Raw genomic sequence first — 15,100 nt, 5'->3', positions numbered from 1 at the left:
TCTGTTGTTTGCTCAGCCCTCTATTCTTCCCTGATTCAGGCTCTGGATTTGTTCTGTTTTGAAACAGGACTGTGGTTGGAAAGCTTTGTTGTCTCGTATAGTTTTGAAAGTTGAATAAGGTAGGGGATGGGGAGCACTGATCTCTTTGGAGTTCTTCCTCTTACTTTTCTGGCCACACCTTTTGTCCCATGCCTGGATCAGGGTAGGTCCCGCCGAAGTTTGTGCTTTCAGGATATTCCCTCTGGGTCACAATCAACCCCTGAGTAGTTGATCTGCCAGTCACAGAGATTGGGTCTGTTGCTCCATGGTGAGCAAGTTGGAACACTTTCCTGCCCCGCCTTCAAGATGATGGAAGGGTGCCTCTCTTGTCCTCTTCAGTGGGATTCTGCCTCTGGGCTCCCTCTGTAGCCCCTGCTGCCAGTGTCTGGCCTGGCACTGAAATGGTGAGGCAAAGTCTGGAGCCGGCAGTCTCTCCTGCTGCACTGGTGAGGCAGAACCTGGAGCCGGTAGTCTCTCCCTGCTGCTTCTTCTCAGGAAAACTTTTGTTCATTAAAAAAAAAATGGTGCTTGGCTTCTGTGACCTGGGGAGAGCCAGGGCCAAACAGAGAAGCTGCAGCACCAGCTGCTGTACCAGTAGGGCCCTGGCCACTTGCTCATGAGCCCCCATTTAGTCAGTCTCTCCCAGCATTTTCTTCCCAGGATGTGTTTTGTTGATTTTTCAGGTAGATTATTTTAATTTACCAATATTATTCTTCAACTCTTGCTGAATACCACAGTAGCACCACAAGCATATTGCCCCTCCATGAACAATGCAGGAAGAAATAGCAGATTCTAAATTACTTAAGATTTGGTGAGTTTTTCAGACTATTCTGTCCATCTCTTGTGATTAAGAATTAAGGTTTACAGAGTTAGGTTAAAAGTGTAACATCCTCCCTTATATCAAAGTGTATCAGAATATTTTTACGTGGTTTCATATCTCTGGATCTCACTGAAGCTTGCAATATTATGATTAGCATATTGTCCTTTTCTGTTGTTGTTCCTTTAGAATGTGTTTCTCAAGCAACCCTTATCTTTTATGAGAGAAGGGAGAGTGAAAGAAGAATTTCCTCTGGGTTATCATGAATATGTTACACCCAAAATCCAGGACCAAACCACCTCTAGAGAATATGTAGAGAAGAATATAGTAGAAGGACTATGTACTTTCTAAAAGAGGAACAAGACTAAATTACATACAACTGGGGCTGAAGCTTGTCAAACTAGCTTATTTGAGGGATACAGCGGACTAAGGCCTCAGAGTTAAGCTAAGCGTATAATGTCTTCAGTTATTTTAAAGTGTACCAGAATAATCTGGTATTTGCTTTAAAATACTTCAGGAAAAAAGTTGGAGAAGATGGATGAAAGCAAAACATTGCTAATTGTTGAATGTGGGTGATGGGTATCTTGGGATTCATTATGCTATGTTTTCTACTTTGATGCATGTTTGGAAATTTTTATGTTGCATACGCGCACACACACACATACACACACACACACACACCATTAACTGTGTTCTATTATCCTTGCCAAGTATCCTTACTCTCTGTTTGTCACTGAAGTCTGTAATATTGCCACTAGCTCGTCATTTCTCCTTAGACAATCAGTTCTGTATTTTGTCGTTCTTTTAGAATAAGTGTATCAAACAACCCTCATCTTTTGAGAAGTGGGAGATTGCAAGAGTTGCTTCTGGATTGCCGTTGGTATGTTTTACCTAGTGTTCAAGATCTAGCCTCTCCCAGTTAATAAGTAGAGCAGACTATAGTAAGAGTAGATAGCAGAGAATAAATTGCTGAGGTTTTTGGCTCAAGATTGACAGGGCAATATAGTAACTGCTTCAGGGCTTTAGTGTTAAGGTCGGTAATAATGGATAAAGATTATAATATTCTCTTGTTCTGTGATGAATAACATAGTTATGACTACTAGAGCTACTTCATGCCTTATCATTGAAGGTTTTACTATTGCCGCAGACACAATGCTCTTATTTAGATAATTTATGTACAGTGTTTATGTTGTCTTTTAGCACAGAAACTATGAACAGGACTCACTTGATATGACAGATGAGAGATGGAGAGAGGAGGTATTTCCAGAGCACCATGAATATGTTTTACATGAAATCCAGGATCCAGGCTCTACCAGAGAGCAGGTAGAGTGGAGTATAGTAAAGAGTAAGGAGCAGAAAGTAAATTAGTTAGAGTTTGGGCTGGGCTTGTCAGAGCTATTACCAATAAAGAAGATGGTGATAGTGTTATCTTTTATTAATATTAGCACAGTAGTATAACATCTTATATTTATTGAGCACTTTACATGACCAAAATGGTTTTAGGATTTTGTATGCATGATCTCATTTAATTCTCAAAATAACCATGGGAGATATATATTATTATTATTATTGTTGTTTTCCTCCTCTTTCCCCCATTCTTGTTTTATAGATGAAATTTAAGATTCCTTTGCAGGTAGAATTAATATCCATAATGATGACAAAAAAGAACAGTGTCTTCTTTTATGCCATAGTAGCTCAGACTATTCTGACCTATTTAGATTACTTAAGGGCTATCACTGAAGCCTACAGTATTATCACTACTTTTATCTCACTGCTCATACAATTTGGTAAATGCTTTTGTATCTTTTAGAGTTTATACTTTAGGCAACAGCCATCTGTTGGGACAACTGAAAGATGGCCAGAGAATTTGCTTCCGGATAGCCATCGGCATCTTCCATCCAGGCATCAGAAAGAAGCTTCTAGCAGACGACAGGTAGAACAGACTATAGGGCATAAGCAGTGGAATTTAGACAATATAATGGGTACTTTTAGACTGGAATCAGTAGAGCTGATCAAGAAGCAGATTTGTTTTATTTCACAGTGTGCAAAACCTATCCTGATCTAAGATTATTTTAGGTCTGTCACTGAAACTAGCGTATTGTTGGGAGCATGTGTTGCCTATTTGAAAAGTAATATTAGCCGGGCTCGGTGGCTCAGCCTGTAATCCCGTGCCTTTGGGAGGCTGAGGTGAGCGGATTGCCTGAGCCCGCGGGTTCGAGACCCGCCTGGGCAGCAAGACCTCATCTCTACAATAAATCAAGAAATCAGCCGGGCGTGGTAGCGCATGCCTGTAATTCCGGCTACTTGGAAGGCTGAGGCAGAAGGATCACCGGAGTCCAGCAGGTCGAGGCTGCGGTGGCCGGGAGCGGCCACTGCACTCCAGTCTGGGCGACAGAGTGAGACTCCAACTCAAAAAAAAAAGAAAAGTATTATTTTATATGTATGTTATTTTATAAAAGGTTTCTTTCTGATGGCCACTGTCTTTTATGGTGTGAGGGGGGAGGAAATGGGCAGTTTCTGTGGGGTAGGGGTAATGAAGATCTTCTGGTAGAGCATAAGATAGGATAACCAAAAGATTAACTTTAAGTCAAGTTTGGACTGGAGCTTGTTAGGTTTATGTTGCCTATGGTTTGGGAGTATTGAGTTAAGATCTATAGTTTTTCAAAAAAATGGTACAACACCTGGGCTACTAAGATTTCTCCATAACTTAACTAAAGTTTAGTGTATTCTCATATAGTTAGCAGCATTAGGTTATATGAAAGACATGAAGAATAAGGAGGCAAAGAAATAGAAAGGGTTTGGGCTGAGGTTTTCAGGAGTGAATTGCAACTCTTTTGCGATTGTTAGTTTGGATCTATAAGGTTGGCTTCAGGGTATATTGTCATGCTTTATTCTACATTGTCATTTACATATCCTGATCTATGCTGGGCTCTTTCCTACCTCAGGTCTTTTGTATATAGTTTTTCCTGTGCCTGAGTGGTCTTCCCTTTTTTCTTTACAATGTTGTTCCTTCTCAGCCTTCAGATTTTAGTTTAAATGTCGCCTCCTTGGAAAAGATTGCCCTGACTACCTGTCAAAAATAATTCTCTACTTTTCTGTTTTTCTCTATCCTTACATTCTGTTTGTTTCCTTCTCAGTACAAAACAATTTGTAATTATGTTTTCTTATTGTCTAGAGATTCTTCACTGTTTCATAAGCTTCATGAGAGAGGTGGCATGCCTATTTTGTTTATTACTATATGAACAGCATTTGACACAGAGGCTGATATCTGGTAGTCTCTCGGTAAATGTGATTTGAATGAGTTAGTCAATTAATCAAATATTTATTGAGCACCTGTTAGATGTTAGCTATTGTTTAAGTGCTAAATATCAAAGAATCAGCTGTGAACAAGACATAGCACTCAAATTTCAGACAATCTAAATAAGAGAGTCTGATAAGCAGATAATTATGAAGTAACAATTTGTGATAGAGGATGCATAGGGAATTCACAAAACATGGAAGAAGGTTACCAACTTCTGACTCTTCAGTTCAGGCTGCAGCTTTGATGTTCTGCACCTGTTCTTAACCTTCTGCCATAGTATCCCTGAGAATTCTCAGCCCTGGAATAGCTCTTTCTCCTTTTCGGGTTCCCAAATAAGCCAGCATTATTAAAGAAAACACTTTAGTAGTATAGATTAATGCCACATTCGTACTTAAGGTTTCTGATCACACCCGTGTTCCCAGTGCTGCTTAGCATTTTCCTTTCTTGTTCCTTGTCAGCTTCCTCTTCAGTACCCCAACTAGCTATTCTAAATCTTTAAACACTCCTTAAACTTTGTTTCACCCTGACCTTATCTTCACCTTTCCTAAGGAAAGTAGAAGTCATCACACAATAACTGCCTTAACCATTTACTTTTTTTTTTTTTTTTTTGGTCATTAATTCCTATTCTTACTATCTCAGAGGACAAGCTATCTCTTTGGATCTATATTCTGGATTCTCTTGCCTTCTTTTATTCTAGAGCTATGCTTTGTTAATTATCTTGTATCATGAATATATCTTCAGTCACTTTCCCTTTCTTAGCTCTTCTCTTTTATAAATATTCTGAATTCTTCTCTATTAAAAAAAAATCTCTTGAGTTTATGTTTAACTCTGTCTGTCATTTCTTCTCTCTTTCCTTTCCAAGTCAAGTTTTTTTTTTAAGCAGATATTTATGAAGCAACTCTTCTGATAATAAAACTTGTACATGGCATTTTGTAAAACATGGAAAATTCAGAAAAGTAGAAAGAAAAAAACACCCATCCCTCAAAGAAAACAAGTTTTGAACATTCATAGTGCATTTGACTCTTCTGTTTTTTTGACATATTGTGATCATGCTGTAAGTAAAATTTTTCATGATCATAGTCAGTTTCTTAAAAGAGTAATCCATGTTTACTGTTCCTACTTTACTATCTATTGATTTCTAAGTTTACTATAATCTGATTTCTGTCCCCACCAATACTCTTGAACTCCTCTTACTAGGTTACCTGTGTCCTTCTTGTTAATAAAATGACTTAAACTTTTCATTTTTTATGTTACTGACTTCGCTGCAACATTTAAAACTGTTGACTGCTTGTTTCTTCTTGAAACTTTTCTTCCTTGCCTTCTGATAATACCACCATCCACAGATTTACTTCTAAAATTCTGGCCACTCTTTGTGAGTCTTCTGTTCTTCCTGAATTTCTTTTCTATTGGCGCTCCTTAGGCTCTGCCTTATTTTACTCATCCCTTTATAAATCTCTCTGAGAGATTTTTAATTTGGTGTTTTCAGCAATTACATGTTATGATGATAACTTTGAAACCTGTCTTTAGGGCATATCTTTCTTCTCAGCTCTAGCCTTCCAACTACCTGTGGTTCATCTCAACTCTGATATTCTACAGGTACCTCAAACCAAAGATGTTCAAAACCGAACACATTACTCATTCCCAAACAATTCCTCTAACCACTAAGTCACATAAGTCAGAATCCTAGGAATTATCTTTAAGAAATTATCTTTAATTCTTCTTTCTGCCTCAGTCTGCCTCAGTCTGCCTCAGTCTTTAGGTGGTATTGCTACTACCAGGTTTTGCTGACTTCACCTCTTAAATCTTACTCTTCCTGTTACCACTGACACAATGTTAGCGAAGGCCCATATCATTTCTTTATTGTAGCGTTCTTGTAACTGGTTTCCCTTTCTTCAGGCTCTCTGCTCTATTGCAATTTATCTTTTACGATATTCCCAGATAACCTTTTCTTTTTAGAAATTGCTTTAATTTTCTATGTCTTTAATTTTAAGTGTCTGAAAAAATGCTCAATTAGTAAAAAAAAAAAAGTACTTTCATTACAATTTTTAAAGTACAAAAGCATAAGTAAAAAGTAAAAGTCAAAGTTATCTTTCTCTATTCCATTTCCCCAGCCTCTGCTCTTCTCTAGACTATCTACTGTCAACAGTTTGCAGCTCATCTAGCTAGATGTTTTTCTTTGCATACATGTGCACATTCACTCACAAATCTGACTATTGGATTGTGTATAGGCGTGTGTGTGTGTGTGTGTGTGTGTGTGTGTGTGTGTGTGTGTCTTTCTGCATAATGGCATTGTATCATATTAATTGCTTTGCAGCTTGCTTCTTTCACTAAATGTGTTAAACTGTGGTACAATAAATTGATTTTTTACATGTAGTATGGGTATGCAAATACTGAGTTATATTAGCAACCTCTTGGAAATATTTCCATTTCATTGCATCCTTGGCTTCTACTTCCAAAGCACACCTGCCCGCAGCCCCCAACCAAGTTGTGATAAACAAAAATACCTCTAGAAATGGCCAAATGTATCCTGGAGGCTAAAGGGCAACGTCATCCCTCAATTAAAACCACTGTGTCAATGATACATCATTTCATCTGGAAAAGCTTAAAAGGCTTATGCCATAAGACTGAATCTGAGGAAGGAAAGAATAAAATGAAAAAAATGAAACTATGTTTTTTGTAATGTGTGGTGAGAAGTTTAATGTTTAAAAATGAAATATTGAGAGATGAGAATAATATTTATACACTTTAAAAATTATAAATGTAATACATGAATAAATTCTTGTTGTAGAATATTCAAACAATGTGGAAGTATATAGAAAAAAATGTGAAAGTTCTTCAAGTCTGTTTTCTCTCTGCTTCAAAGTTAATCTCTGTCAAGAGTTGTGTTCATCCTTCTAGTCTGCATTATAAGCATTTATGTACATATGATATGAATGTAGGCCTATTTTTTAAAAATTGTGGTAAAATATATGTAACAAAATTTCCCATTTTAATCATTTTTAAGTGTTTTGTTCAGTGGCATTAAATACATTCACATTGTTGTGCAACTGTCACCACCATTCATCTTCAGAGATTTTTTTCAGCTTGCAGAATCAAAACTCTGTACCCATTAAATAATTTTGCATTTTCCTCTCTCCCAGCCCCAGCAACCACTGTTCTACTTTCTGTCTCTGTGAATTTGATTACTCTAGGTACCTCATATGAGTGGAATCATACTGTATTTGTCCTTTGTGACTGTCTTATTGCACTTTGTGACTGTCTTATATGCTATGGCATGTGACAGGATTTCCTTTCTTTTTAAGACTGAATAATATTTCATTGAATGTGTTTACTCCATTTTGTTTATCTATTTATCCGTTGTTTGACACTCGGGTTGCTTCCATATTGTTTGACACTCGGGTTGTTTATTGTGAATGATGCTGCTGTGAGTATGGTTACACAGATATCTACTAGAGTCACTGCTTTACATTTTTTGGGGTATATACTCAGAAGTGGAATTGCTGGATCATATGGGAATCCATTTTTAATTTTTTGAGGAACTGGCTTACTGTTTTCCTTAGCGGCTACACCATTTTACATTCCCACCTGCAATGCACAAGAGTTCCATTCCAGTTTCTCCACATCCTTGCCAAGATTTACTTTCTGTTTTTTTATAATAGCTATCTTAACAGGGGTGAAGTGGATGTCTCATTGTAGTTTTGACTGGCATTTCCCTAATGATTAGTGAAGTTGAGCATCTTTTCATATGCTTATTGGCTATCTATATATCTTCCTTAGAGAAACTCTGTTGAAGGCCTTTGCCTGTTTTTAAATCAGTTTGTTTTTTTGTTGTCAAATCATAGGAGTTCTGTATATATTCTGGATAGTAACCCTTTATCAGACATATGATTTGCAAGTACTGTCTACTATTTTCTTGTGGGGACTTTTCACTCTGTTGATAGTGTCCTTTGATGTGCAAAAATTTTTAAATTTAATGTAGTCCAATTTATCTAAAAATTTTTCTTTTGTTGCCTGTGTTTTGTTATCATATTCAAGAAATTCTTAAGTTCGATGTCATGAAGTTTTTCTCCTATATTTTCATCTAGCAGTTTTATAGTTTCAGTTTTTTGTGTGTGATGTGTGTGTTGGGAGTCTCACTCTGTCATCCAGACATGTGCCATACAGTGGCACGACCATGGCTAACCGCAGTCTTGAACTCCTGGGCTCAAGCAATCCTCTCTCAGCCTCCTGAGTAACTAGGACTACAAGCACACACCACCATGCCTGGCTAATTGTGTGTGTGTGTGTGTGTGTGTGTGTGTGTGTGTGTGTGTAGATGAAGCTGGTTTCAGACTCCTGGGTTCAAACAGTCTTCTTGCCTTGGCCTCCCAGAGTGCTGGGATTACAGGCATGAGCCACCATCCCTGGCAGTTTTAGCTTTTATGTTTATGTCTTCTATTTATTTTGAATAGATAGCACTGTCTTAATGCCAGTGCTACACTGTTTTGATTATTGTAGCTTTGTAATAAGTTTTGAAGTCAGGAAGTGTGAGACCTGCAACTTTACTTGTCTTTTTCATGTTTTGACTATTGGAGATCCCTTGAGATCTATGAATTATGAAATGAATTTTTCTGTTTGTGCAAAAAAATGCCATTGGAATTTTGATAAGGATTGCACTAAATTTGTAGATTTCCTTGGGTAGTATTGACATCTTAACAATAAATCTTCTGATTCATGGAATGAAGTCTTTCCATTTATCGGTGTCTAATTTCTTTCAGCAGTGTTTTGTAGTTTTCTTCATACAAGTCTTTCATCTCCTTGGTTAAGTCTGTTCCTAAGTATTTTGTTCTTTTTGATGCCATTGTAAACAGAATTGTTTTCTTAAGTTCTTTTTGGATTGTTTATTGTTAACTTATAGAAACATAACTGATTTTTGTGTGTTAGTAGGGTTTCTGTTAGGTATTCTTTTTTCCCAACATTTTATTTCAAACCTACATAACATTGAGAGAATGTTTTTGTGAATACCCGTGTACCTACCACCACCTAGATTCTGCAGTTAACATTTTACCAATCATCTTATTTTTTATGCATTTCAAAAGAAGTTACACACATCACTATACTTCACCCCAGTCACTTCAGCATGCATAGTATTAACTCGAATTTAAGTTTTGTTTATAGTTGCTTTTTTTTCTCTTTTTCTTATAAGCCTTATGTTCTCTTAAGTTCCCTTTATCAGTTTTGAAAAATACATACATCTGTGTAATTCAGATCTTTATCTGGATGTAGAATATTAGCATTACCCTAGAAGGTTCTTTCTTACCCTTTCTTACCGTTTACCCACCAGAAGCAATCACTATTCTGATTTTTTCCACTATCAATTAGTTTTCTCTGTTCTAGAACTTCATATACAGGATGAATCCTGCTGTATAATGTTCATTTTACTCAGCATAATATTTATGAGATTTATTCATGTTACTGTATCAGTAGTTTTTTCTTTGCATTGCTGTGTAGTATTCTATTATTTGAATATACCACAATTTGTTCAGTCTCCTATTGATGGACATTTGGGTTGTTTCCTTTTTGGTACTGGTAATGGGGTGCTGCTACAACAGATACGTTAAAAATGTCAAAATGACTTCAGAATTGTGTTATGGGTAGAGAAGAATTTTGAAGCACATGACAGAAAAGGCTGTATCATTTCAAGAATATCTATATTGTCATAAGCAAAATAAAGCTCAAGGAAATGAGAAACATCTGGAAATGGGAAGAAATGTAATCCTTGTTATTCAGTGGCAGAAAGTCCAGCTAAATTGTGTCCTATGGTTGTATGGAAACCAGAACTTGTATGCAATGTGCTTTCACGTTTAGCTGAGATTTGCATACAAAATGTTAAAGGTTGCTCTTAAGAGAGACTGCCAGGGTCTCTGCGATCTCTCTCCCCGTATTGTGAATGGAAAATTCTTCAGGCAGTAAACTGGGGCAGTTGTAGTGCTTACCATGTTTGTTTCCTGTCTGTGAGGAATCACTGTGCTGTGCTTCCTTATGTTCAATGTCCAAAAACCATTCTTTCACAGATTTTTGTTTGGTTTTGTTTTTTGAGTCAGGAAGGAAGGTAAGGTAAATCCAGTTCTATTATTGCATTGTGACTTTAAGCAGAAATCTCTTTATTTAAATATTATTTAATTTCATTGTAATTGTTCTATTATCTTTTTGGCTCTGTCTCTTTATATTATTTTATAGTGGCTACTCTGAGGATTACAGTATATATAACAAAACTTTCACAGTCTGCTTCAAGTTAATATTTTACCACTGTAAGTAATGTAGAAGCTTTACAACTGTGTAGTCATTTTACCCGTTCCCTTTTATGTTATAATTGTCACATGTAGTTCATCTACCTACATTGAAAATTCCTTCATTTTTTTTTTTTTTTTTTTTTTGCTTTTAATAATAAAACATTTTTTTTAGAACTTAAAAGGAGAAAAATAGTATATACTATTTTCCCACATATTTATTCTTTTTGTTGTTTGTTTTTCATTACTGAAGCTTTAGATTCCTCCCTGGTATCATTTGCCAGCTAACTTCTTGTAGCTTTCCTTCTAGTGCAGGTCTGCTGGTGACATATTTGCTTAGTTTTCTTTTTTCTGAGAATGTCTGTTTTGTCGTCGTTACTAAAGTATATTTTAACTAGATATGGAATTCTAGGTTGATAGTTATTTTCTTTCAGCACATTAAAAATACTGTTGCACTGTCTTCTGGTTTCTGTGGTCTCTGATAGCAAATTTGGAATTATTTGAATCATTGTTCTATATGTAATATGTCAAATTTTTCTGGCTTCTTTCAAAATTCTTTTTATTTTTTGATCTCCAGTAGTTTATTTATGATGTATCTAGTCATGATTTTATTTTATTTTTTTAGCTTATCCCATTTCAGGTGTGATAAACTTTTTGAATCTGTAAATTTGTGTCTTTCACCAAATTTGTGGCGTTTTGGGCCATTATTTCTTTAAATATTTTTTGTGTGGCAGCTTCTTTTATTCTGCAACCTCAATGACACAAATGTTAGATCTTTGGATATGCACTGTTCATTTTTTTTTGCTTATTTTTTCTCTTTTTTTCCTCAGATTTGATCATTTCTTTTAATTCAGTAGATTTGAGTTCATTGACACCTTTCCATTCTGCTCTTGAGTCTATCCAATGAAGTTTTGATTTCACAAATTATGGTTTTCTGTCTCTAAATTTAGGTCTGTTATTGTTTTATAGTTTCTATTTTTGTGCTGAGAGCTCCTTCATTTCAATTTCCCTCAAGTGTGTTTATCTTGACCACAAAGAACATAGTATAAGTCACTGCTTTAAAGGCTTAACATTTAGGTTAACCTGGAGTTGAGATCTGTTGATTATTCTTTCCTTTCAGAATTGGTCATATTTTCCTGATTTCTTTTATGCCAACTAATTTTCTTTTTTATTTTGAAGATGTGGGGTACAATTCAGGATTAGGTATACAAATGTTCACTATGCAGGTACCCTTGTTGATGAGGTGTGCCCCTCCTTCCCCTGGCAGTTTCCCTCAACTGCCATTCCCACCCCCCCTCTCCTGGCAGTTTCCCACTACTGCCAATCCCTTTCTCATATTATTATGATAATTGTTCAAGGTCTGCTTATGAGTGAGAACATATGATACTCTCTTCTTTATTTCTGTGATAGATCACTGAGTATGGATTTAATCCATACTAGTTGCTGTGAAGTCCATATGTTTATCCTCCTTTATGACTGCATAATATTCCATTGTGTATATGTACCACATTTTTTTAATCCAGTCCAACTTCGATGAGCAGCCTGATTAGTTCCATGTTTTTGCTATTGTGAATAGAGCAGCAATAAACATGAGTGTGCAGGTATCTTTGTGGTAGAATGATTTGAGTTCCTCTGGGTATATTCCCAATAGGGGAATTGCTGGGCCATATGGAAGGTCAATTTGTAGTTCTTTCAGAAATTGCCACACTGTCTTCCAAAGAGGTTGCCCTAGTTTGTATTCCCACCAGCAGTGTAGATGTGTTCCTTTTTCTCTGCATCCACGCCAGCATTTGTTGTTGTTTGTTCTATTAATGATGGCCATTCTTACTGGGGTTGGGTGGTATCTCAGTGTGGTTTTGATTTGCATTTCCTCTGATGATTAGTGATGCCAACTAATTTTAAATTGTACCCTAGACATTTTGAATATTGTAATGTGAGACTTTGGTTTCTGTTAAAATCCTCTGAAAAACGTTGTCTTTTTTATTTTTTTGTTTGTTCATTCTAGTGGGCAATCCACCTGGTTAAGTTCAGACTGTGTTTTATCTCATTTTCTGTGGAGAGTGGCCCTAATGTTAGTTCAGTTTCAAGGCCTTCATTATACCATGCATTGTAACATTCACACACAGTTCAGAGGTGATTCTTGGATATGTGCTAGTTCATGCACAGAATTAAGGTTCCAGCTTACTTCTCTTCAGGATACCTCCTGTGCTCTCTAGATTCCAGGAGCTGCATTTCCCAGTGAGAGAGAAAGAGACCATAGTGGGCTTCGTCCTTGGCCAGTACTGGAAGCCCAGTTTTTCTTACTTTATTGAAAACAGAAAATAATTTTATTTTTATTGTAGAGAAGATAAATGCAAATAAAAAGAAAAAAAAAACCCAAATTTTAGAGATAATCCCCATTAGTGTTTTGCTGTATGTTATTTTTAGACTTGAACAAATCACAAATAAGCAAATAACTTTAAAAATAACATCTATACTGATGTATATAATTGACTCTTAATTGTTCATAGTAGTTGTATTTTTATAAAGCTGCTATAAATACTGATCAGCAAATACTGAGTCATTACTTCTAGGGAAAATGCTGGAATGTGTTCCTACAATCTTTTGGTCACATTTTTGTCAACCAGTCAAGATATAATCTGATTTTATGTATATTTTTGTTTAAAGATGCCTTATTTAATTTATATGATTGATACATTAACACTGAACTCAGTGTTAAGTTCTAGCCAGCAACACTAGAACTCAGGCTTGAATGAAGCTTATCTAACACATGTTCTCCATAAAGCACTTCACCACCTTTTTGTACTTAAGAATAATGGTACTTCAGCACTGTGCTTGGGAGCCATTTTAAACAGTGAAATCACCAACAAAATGTACACAAATGCAGAAAACTTGGCAACACATAAACTGCAAAAAGAACACTTGTATGGGAGCTGAAACAAAAAGGCAGAGTATAGCCATGTTTGCTGACTAAAATTTTCCATAGCTCTGTGCATGTATGCAAAGGATTGCAAAAGCACCATGAGTATTGGGATTACACATAAATGTTAGTGAATAGACCAATTTGTAAGTATGGAATATGCAAATAGTGAGGATTGACTGTAATTCATATACCATCAATTACCTTTAAAAGTGTAAAGTTCAGTGTTTGGCTTTCTTTTTTTTTTTTTGAGTTGGAGTCTCATTCTGTTGCACTGCCACCGCAGCCTCGACCTGCTGGCTCAGGCAATCCTTCCACCTCAGCCTTCCAGGTAGCTGGAACTATAGACGTGTGCTACCACACCCTGCTTATTTTTTGATTTATTACAGAGATGAGGGCTCACCAAGTTGCCCTGGCTGGTCTTGAACCCCTGAGTTTAGGCAATCCTCTCACACGGCCTCCAAAAGTGCTGGGATTACAGACTTGAGCCACTGCTCCCGGCCAGTTCAATGTTTTTTATTACTCACAGGGTTTTGCAAACATTACTATAGTCAAGTTGATAACATTTTCATCACCTCAAAATGGCCTGTTTCATCAGCAACCACTTCCTTTTCCCCGTAGCCCCACTTCCAGTCCTAGACAACCACTAAGCTATTTTCCGTCTCTACAGATTTGCACATTCTGGTATTACATATATGGGATCATACAATATGTGACCTTTTGTGGCTTCTTTCACTTAGCATGATGTTTTTAAGGTTCATTGACATTGTAGCATGCAACAGTACTTTGTTTCTATTTATTGCTGGATAATATTCTATTTTATGCATATAGCATATTTTATTTATCCATTCATTAATTGATAGCCGTTTGGCTTGTTTCTACTTCTTGGTTGTTATGAGTGATGCTGTTATGAACATTTGTGCACAAGTTTTTCTGTGGACATATTTTTCATTTCTCTTGTGTATGTACTTGGGTAGTGAATTGCTGGGACATGTAACTCTGTGCTTAACCTTTTGAGGAACTGCCAAATTAATTTCCGAAGTGGCTGCAGCATTTTTCATTCCCACCAGCAGCATATGAGGATTCAAATTTCTCTACATTCTCACCAATGCTTGTTATTATCTATATTTTAAGTTATTGCCATCCAAGTAGGTGTAAAGTAGTATCTCACTATACTTTTGATTTTTATTTTACTGATGGCTGATGATGTTGAGTACCTTTTCACGTGCTTATTGATCATTTGTATATCTTGTTTTTATGGAACTATTATATTCTTTGCCCACTTTGTAATTGGGTTATTTGTGTTTTGATTATTGAGTTATTAGAGTCCTAAATATGTTCTACACATAGGTTCCTTATCATATTTATGATTTGCAAATATTTTCTCCTATTCTTTTTTTTTTTGAATGTTTTTTTTTCTTTTTTCTTTTTTTACTGTAGAGATGAAGTCCCGCCAAGTTGCCCGGGCTGGTCTCGAACCCCTGGGCTCAGGTAATCTACTTGTTTCGGCCTCCCAAAGTGCTGGGATTATAGGCTGAGCCACCGAGCCCAGTCATTTTCTCCTATTCTTTGTGTTATATTTTCCCTTTCTTGATGGCTACCTTTGCAGCACAAAAGTTTTTATTTTATTTTTTTATTTTTATTTTTTTGAGTTGGATCCTTACACTGTCGCCCAGGGTGGAGTGCAATAGCACACTCACGGCCATGGCAGCCTCGACCTGCTGGGCTCTGGAACTGCAGGCATAAATCACCAC

The 15,100-nt window shown here is 36.4% G+C and overlaps 1 protein-coding gene across 1 annotated transcript in view; it reads left to right on the top strand.

The window, feature by feature from the left end:
• Nucleotides 1-15,100, top strand: part of CCDC15 (coiled-coil domain containing 15) — a 65,117-nt gene that overhangs the window by 29,925 nt on the left and 20,092 nt on the right. Inside the window, exons 10-11 of the mRNA XM_021712224.1 lie at nucleotides 1,061-1,168; nucleotides 1,665-1,736. Coding sequence (XP_021567899.1) covers nucleotides 1,061-1,168; nucleotides 1,665-1,736 — 180 coding nt within the window. The remainder of the gene's footprint in view (nucleotides 1-1,060; nucleotides 1,169-1,664; nucleotides 1,737-15,100) is intronic.

Source organism: Carlito syrichta, unplaced genomic scaffold (assembly GCF_000164805.1).
Source record: "Carlito syrichta isolate Samal-C Ts95f unplaced genomic scaffold, Tarsius_syrichta-2.0.1 Scaffold303139, whole genome shotgun sequence".
Classification (NCBI taxonomy): Eukaryota; Metazoa; Chordata; class Mammalia; order Primates; family Tarsiidae; genus Carlito; species Carlito syrichta.
Note: the sequence above shows the minus strand (reverse complement) of the source record. Positions and strands in the feature narration are given on the sequence as shown.